At 40.1% G+C, this 8,000-nt stretch overlaps 1 protein-coding gene across 1 annotated transcript; it reads left to right on the forward strand.

The window, feature by feature from the left end:
* Positions 1-4,207: 4,207 nt before the first annotated feature.
* On the forward strand, positions 4,208-6,606 carry LOC120095659 (stefin-2-like). The gene is made up of 3 exons (XM_087577225.1): positions 4,208-4,323; positions 4,928-5,029; positions 6,403-6,606. Exons 1-3 carry the CDS (start codon positions 4,240-4,242, stop codon positions 6,526-6,528), a joined length of 312 nt encoding a protein of 103 aa, XP_087433351.1. The 5' UTR covers positions 4,208-4,239; the 3' UTR covers positions 6,529-6,606.
* The last annotated feature ends 1,394 nt before the right edge of the window (positions 6,607-8,000 follow it).

Here is an 8,000-nt window from a genome sequence, read left to right on the forward strand (position 1 = left end):
AGCCACCCAATTGGACAAGATGGATGAAGCAAAGAAGTGCAGACCGACAGGAGCCGGATGTAGATCGCTCCTGAGAGACACAGCCAGAATACAGCAAATACAGAGGCGAATGCCAGCAGCAAACCACTGAACTGAGAATAGGTCCCCCGTTGAAGGAATCAGAGAAAGAACTGGAAGAGCTTGAAGGGGCTCGAGACCCCAAAAGTACAACAATGTCAAGCAACCAGAGCTTCCAGGGACTAAGCCACTACCTAAAGACTATATATGGACTGACCCTGGACTCTGACCCCATAGGTAGCAATGAATATCCTAGTAAGAGCACCAGTGGAAGGGGAAGCCCTGGGTCCTGCTAAGACTGAACCCCCAGTGAACTAGACTATGGGGGGAGGGCAGCAATGGGGGGAGGGTTGGGAGGGGAACACCCATAAGGAAGGGGAGGGGGGAGGGGGATTTTGCCCGGAAACCGGGAAAGGGAATAACACTTGAAATGTATATAAGAAATACTCAAGTTAATAAAAAAAAAAAAGAGAAAAAAAAATGGAAATAGAAATGATAAAGAAAGCAAAAAGAAGGTCAAACCTGGAGATAGAAAACCTAAAAGGATCAGGAGTCATAAACTCAACATCATCAACAGAATAAAAGAGATAGAAGAGAGAATCTCAGGGGCAGAAGATACCATAGAAAACATTGACACATCTGTCAAAGATAATGTAAAATGAAAAAAGCTCCTAACCTAAAGCATCAAGGAAATCGAGGACAGAATAAAAAGATCTAACCTAAGGTTAATAGTACAGAAGAGAGGGCCAGTAAATATCTTCAACTTAATTATAGAATAGAGCCCATCCTAAAGAAAGAGATGTCCATAAATATACAAAAAGCCCACAGAACTCCAAATAGATTGGACCAAAAAAGAAATTCCTCCCAACACATCATATTCAAAACACAAAATGAAGAAAACAAAGAAAGAATATTGAAGGCAGTAAGGGGAAAAGGTCAAGTAATATATAAAGGCAGACCAATCAGACTTACACCAGACTTCGCACCAGAGACTATGAAAGCCAGAAGATCCTGGGCACATGTCATACAGACCATAAGAGAACACAAATGCCAGCCCAGGTTACTATATCCAACAAACCTCTCAATTAACATAGATGAGAAATCAAGATATTCCATGAAAAAAACAAATTTTGTTTCCACAAATCCAGCCCAACAAAGGATAATACAAATAAAATTCCAACAAGAAGGAAACTACCCCGTACAAAAAGCAAGAAAGTAATCTCCTTGCAATGAAACTAAAAGCAGACACACAAACCTAATTCCGTTTCTAACAACAAAAGCAACAGGAAACAACAATCACTATTCCTTAATATCTCTAAACATCAATACACTCTATTCCCCAATAAAAAGATATAGACTAACAGACTGGATATGTAAAGAGGACCCAGCATTTTGCTGCATACAGGAAACAAACCTCAGTGACAAAGACAGACACTACCTCAGAGTAAAAGGCTGAAAAACAACTTTACAATCAAAAAGTCCCAAGAAAAAAGCTGTAGCAGTCATTCTAATGGCAAATAAAATGGACTTTTATCCAAAAGTTATTTAAAAAGATATGAAAGGACATTTCATATACATCACAGGAAAAATCCACCAAGATGAACTCTCAATCCTGAATATCTATGCTCCAAATGGAAGGGCACCTATATTCATAAAATAAACCCTTATAAAATCTCAGAGCACATATTGCACCTCACACAATATTAGTAGGAGATTTTAAGACCAGACTCTTATCAATGGACAGATCATGGAAACAGAAACTAAACAGACACATAGAGAAACTAGCAGAAGCTATGAACCAAATAGATTTAACAGGTATTTACAGAACATTTCATCTTAAAACAAAAGAATATATCTTCTTCTCAGTGCCTCATGGTATCTTCTCCAAAATTGACCATAAAATCGGTCACAAAACAATCCTCAACCGATAAAAGAGGATGGAAATAATCCCATGCATCCCATCAAATCACCAGGGACTAAGGCTGGTCTTCAATAACCAAAAAAAAAAAATTCAATAACCAAAAAAAAAAAAAAAACAGAAAGCCCACATACCCATGGAAGTTTAACAACGCTCTATTCAATAATAACTTGGTCAAGGAAAAAATAAAAAAAGAAATTAAAGACATTTTAGAATTTAATAACAATGAAGACAAAATATACTGCAACTTCTGGGACACAATGTATGCACTGCTAAGAGGAAATCACATAGATAGGAGTGCCTCCAAACAGAAACTGAGAAGAGCATACATTAGCAGATTGACAGCACACCTAAAAGCCCTAGAACAAAAATACACCCAAGAGGAGTAGAAGGCAGGAAATAATAAAACTCAGGGCTGAAATCAAACAATTAGAAACAATTAAGTAGAAAAAAATTAAGTAGAAACAAAGAATCAACAAAACCAGGAGCTTGCTCTTTGAGAAAATCAACAAGATAAACCCTTAGCAAAACAAACCAGAGACCACCGAAAACGTATCCAAATTGACAAAATCAGAAATGAAAAGGGAGACATAACAATAGAAACTGGGGAAATTCAAAAAATCAACAGATCCTACTACAAAAGCCTATATTCTACAAACCTGGCAAATCTGGAGGAAATGGACAAATTTCTAGATAGATACCAAGTACCAAAGTTAAATCATAATGAGATAAGTCATTTAAACAGTCCCATAACTCTTGAAGAAATAGAAGCAGTTATTAAAAGTCTCCCAACCTAAAAAATTCTAAGACCTGATGGATTTAGTGCACAATTCTATCAGACCTTCATAGAAAACCTCATATCAATACTATCCAAACTATTCCACAAACTAGAAACAGAAGGAGCACTACCCAATTCCTTCTATCAAGCCGCAACTATGCTTATACCTAAAAGTCACAAAGACCTAAAAAAGAAAGAGAAATGCAGACCAATTTCCCTTATGAATATCGACACAAAAATACTCAATAAAATAATTGCAAACTGAATCCAAGAATATCTCAAAATCATCATCCATCAAGATCAAGTAGGAATTCTTTCTGTTGTTATTTTTGTTTTTCAAAGAAATTCTCAGCTGCCTGGGAAGGTTTTTAGTTGTTTGCAAATGTGTGCATTTCATATTTAGGTTGATTTCTAGATTATTTAAAATACAGAAGAACACAATAAAGTAACAGACATCAACGTCTCTGTCACTAAGAACTTAACCCAGTGCCTTACTAACACTTATCCCTAGAAATCCCCTCTCGACACCCAGCAATTCTAAAGAGGAGCCTTACTTTTTACATGGTTGAGATATTACCTGAAAAATTACCTTCTGATTGTAATCTCATCACATGGGAAGCAGAGGCAGAAGGATGAGACACTCAAGGCCATGCCTGTGATCCAAGGCCTCTGAGATCAAGGTAGAAGAGTGAGAAGTTCAAGGTTCATAGACAGTTCTAGGATAACCTGTACTACAGAGTGAGTTTCAGGCCAGGCTAGGCTAATAAAAGCCCATTTAAAAAAAATTACAGAGCATCATGGCCCATTGCTTTAATGCCAGCAATTGGGAGATAGATGAAGGCAGCGATCTGTGAGTCTCAGGCTAGCCTGGTCTACAGAGTTAGTTCAAAAGAGCAAAGGGCTGTTAAACAGAGAAACTCCACCTCTAGAAACACAACAACAGCAACAACAACAACAACAACAACAACACACCCAAGAAAATCAAGAGCGTTAGAAGAAATAAAGGTGTTTGACATTTTATTCTTCTTGTTTGGGGATAAACATTTTTGAAACTTCAATTAAAAATCCACCAAAGGCAGTTTTATTATCTTTATAAAGTTGGGTGGATCCTAAGCAACCAGCCTTGACATAATTAAGTATTCTATTAAAAGAAATTTAATCATACTTAGAAACGCTGGTTCTACATGGCCTTCCTCATGTGACACAACATAGTATCATTTTTGGCACAGAGAGTGCAGGGAGGAACCATGAACCACACCTGAGTCTGGGGCCCAAATGCTTGCCCAATTCCCCCAACTCATTTCTGCCCAACTTCACTCAATACTTCCCCTCAGGGATGTAATCAAACTTGCACAAATGCAGACTCATTTCCCAGGCCCCTCAGATATTGTGGAGATAATACATTAGAGGAGGAGTTTACAGATACATTTAAAACCCTGACTCTCAGAGCTTGCAGGATCATTCCTTCTCAGCACCCTGCCCAGCCATGGAACAAGAACCCTTAAGAACAGTGGGAGGCCTGTCAGAGGCCAGACCTGCTACAGCAGAAATCCAGGAGATTGCTGACAAGGTGAGTTGATGTACTTCAGGGAAAACTTTGATTCCAAATCAAATTATCATGATTTGATTTATATTTTGACACTGCAATAAGAGTGTGGGAAATCACAGAAACCAGAAATATATCGTATTTGTTCAGACTTGATAGAGCTAAAAGAGGAATATTAAGTCTTTCAGAGTAATTTCAACCTCCCAGAAGTAAAATCTGCGAAGCTGCACTCTTTACCGTGCCCTCTTATTCTCCTACTGCCGAAGGTGAATTCATGCTGCATCGTCTCTAGACTTTCCATGTCTCATCCCAGTGATTACGTGTGTGTGTGTGTGTGTGTGTGTGTGTGTGTGTGTGTGTGTGTGTGTGTGTGTGTTGATTTTTCAGGCAAGATTCAACAGGTAACCACAACTAACCTGGAACTTTCTACATGCCCCAAGCTGAATAACATTCTGAATGGCATTCTCCTGCCTCAGTCTTCCTAGTTCTGGGATTAGAGGCTTGAGCTGCCAGCCCTGGGTCATCAGCATCTCTGAGGACTCTCAGCAGGATGAGGTTCCAAGGTTTGTGACTCAGATAAACTGAGTCAACACAGCCCTAACATCATCTCTTACTTTCTCCTCATTAGGTCAAGCCACTGCTTGAAAAGAAAACCAATGGGAAATATGAAAAATTTGAGGCCGTCCAGTATAAAGTTCAAGTTGTCGCTGGATTAAATTACTTCATTAAGGTTGGTCACAAACCTCCCTCAAGCACTGTGGCGATTGTTACCTGTTGACCCAACTGTAGCTTCATCTCTACCAGTGGTCATTAATTAAGACACTTGTAAGTGGAAGACCCCCAAATCCATTAGATACAGGAGAGTTACCTTGTTTAACCTTGGGAATACAGAAAGCTTTCTTCAGACCTATGTTAAGAAGCCAGTGTGATCACATGCACACACACACACACACACACACACATACACACACAGAGAGATACACACACACACACATACACACAGAGACACACACACAGAGATACACAGACACACAGACACACAGAGATACACAAACACACACACACACACACAGGTCTGTCCTTGTATCATCATCAGAGTGATATACGTAATGGGAAACTTTGGTTACTTGCATTTAGTAGATTAGGTCAGTAGATTAAGGTAGGAAGGGATATCAGAACACAAATCTACTGTAGAACACAAAATTTTTATTGTTCCAATAAAGAAAAAATTTGCAGGTCCTATCCAGATGGTCTCAGTCCCAGGTTCATGCCTCAAAACCATTGGGCGTGTTACCCTGAAGGAACCTAAGCTTCTTTATTTTTACATTAAAAAGAGACAGCCTGGTGTGCATTCTCAAAGTAGTTGTAACACAGCAGAGATATGGAGACCCTACAGTCCACATGTGCCAAAGCCAGTCTGAGTGTCTTCTCCCTTATAAAAACATATGCCGTTTTTCCTGTACTTAGAAGTCAGAAAAGAGAATCACTAAAAACAAAGACTGCCTTCTGCACCTTTCCAGACATCATGAAGATAAAATGTAACTCTGGAATGTAATCTGTGCCAAGAATTTGATGAAAAGTAGAATAAATTAAATCCAAATGGAGAAAGGGATTAGTGGGTAAAAGCAGTGACTGTTGTTGCAGAGGACCTAGGTTTGGGTCTCAGCACCCACTTAGCAGCTCACAACTATGTCAAACGACAGTTGGTGGGGATTTAGCACCCACTTCTGGTGACTTCAGGCATTGCATGCACAAGATGCACTTAAATACAAGCAGAGAAAACATTCAAATTGAATAAAATCCTTTTCTAAAAGGTATTAAAAATACACTAGGTAATATGTTTCCTGCCATATTGTTAGACGCTCTTTCTCCTAACATAAGGGTTGATGAGAGTTCAGTTCCTGGGGCTGCCTTGGGCCAGAAGTGTTCTTTCAGGAGAGGTTGGCACATCAAGTCTTAACAAGAGAGTAGATCTGTCAGATAATTGAGACCCACATAAATAATCTTCCTTCCTTTCTTCCTTCGTTTTTTTTCTTTTTTCTTTCCTTCCTTCTTTTTTTCTTCCTCCCTTCTTCCATTTCTTTTTTCTTTTATGTCTTCCAGGTGGATGTAGGGTGTGGTTGTTACGTCCACCTAAGAGTCTTCAGTGGTATATCCAAAGAAAATGAGTTGGAACTTCATGGTTACCAGACTAACAAATCCAAGAATGAAGAGTTGACCTACTTCTAAACAGCAAATCCTAATATGATCTCATCCCTCTCATTGTAAAGAAATGCAGCCATCAATAAAGATACATTCTTCAAATAACTGTTTCCCTCCCTCCTTTCTCAATATTCTCTTCACCGTATGTCCTAGAAAATTAATTTTGTTTGTTTTCTTTTTTATTATCATTACTTTCCTTTATATCCCAAATGATATCCCTCTTCCCAGTTACCCTTCTATAAGCCCTCCAATCCACAACCTTCCTCTTCTCGCCCCCCTTGCCTCTATGAGGGTGTCCCCTCACACACCCTCTCTGGACCTACTCCTACAGCATCTGGTGCATCAAACCACCACAGGACCAAGGGCCTCCCTTCCCATTGATGTCAGACAATGCTACCTATGTATCTAGATCCATGGATCCCACCCCATGCACTCCTGAGTTGGTAGTCCTGGGGTCACTGGGTGGTCCTGCCAATTAATATTGGTTTTTTTATGCTGATGCAATACTGTCAGCACCTCAAGTCCTTCTGGTGCCTCCCCAACCAGGGAACCTGACCTCAGTCAATGGTTGGCTCCAAGCATCCACATCTGCATTGGTCAGTTGCAGGCTGAACCTCCCAAAGAGCAGTCACACCATGTTCCTGTCAGAAAGTACCTGTGGGCAATGGCAACAGTATTAGATTTAGTGTCTGCAGACAGGTTGGATCCCCAGGCGGCAGTCCCCGGATAGCCCTTCCTTCAGTCTCTGTTCCAGTCCTTCCTTTGGAGAAGATCAGTTCTGGGTTAAAAACTGTGAGACGGCTATGTGCTCCTATTACTGGAGCAGGGGCCATGCCTGTTCAAAGGAGGAGATCTCTACACGTTCTATCTCCCCTTCTCAACTAAAATCATCCCTGCTGAGTTCTAGGAGCCTTTCCTTTCCCTGGTGTCTAGGACCCTCTAGTGGCCATCCCCATTTCCTCAAATCCCCCGCCCCTTACTACATATTTGTATTCAATATCCTTACCCTTTGTACCTCACTCCTATCCACTCCAGTACCTGAAACTGCCCTCTTTATTTCCTCCTCCTCCTCCCTTCTTTCCATGTCCTCCTGTTCCTCCATATCTCACAATCATCCTGTTCCCCCTCAGTGCAGTTCTAGGGCATCCATACCTTGCTCTGCCTTCCTTCAAAACTCCATATTATCTCTGGATTGATTCATGAGCATTGTGAGTTTGGAAGCTAATATCCACATATCACTGAGTACATACCATGTGTGTTCTTTTGTGAATGGGTTACCTCACTCAGGATGATATTCTCTAGTTCCATTCACTTGCCTGTGAATTTCATAAAGTCATTGCTTTTAATAGTAGTACTACATTGTGTAAATGAAACACAATTTCTATATCCTTTCCTCTGTTGAGGGACATCTGGGTTCTTTCCAGCTTCTGGCTCTTATAAATAAGACTGCTGTGAACACAGTGACCATGTGTCCTTGTTATATGTTGGAGCATCTTTTA

The sequence above is a fragment of the Rattus norvegicus genome, chromosome 11 (genome assembly GCF_021556685.1).
Source record: "Rattus norvegicus strain SHRSP/BbbUtx chromosome 11, alternate assembly SHRSP_T2T, whole genome shotgun sequence".
NCBI lineage: Eukaryota > Metazoa > Chordata > Mammalia > Rodentia > Muridae > Rattus > Rattus norvegicus.

What these genes read in the sequence shown, in the direction of transcription:
- LOC120095659 (XM_087577225.1), top strand. Translation starts at nt 4,240, where the DNA reads ATGGAACAAGAACCCTTAAGAACAGTGGGAGGCCTGTCAGAGGCCAGA. An exon ending in TCCAGGAGATTGCTGACAAG is followed by an intron (nt 4,324 to 4,927) that starts GTGAGTTGATGT and finishes TCTCCTCATTAG; the next exon opens with GTCAAGCCACTGCTTGAAAA. An exon ending in GATTAAATTACTTCATTAAG is followed by an intron (nt 5,030 to 6,402) that starts GTTGGTCACAAA and finishes TATGTCTTCCAG; the next exon opens with GTGGATGTAGGGTGTGGTTG.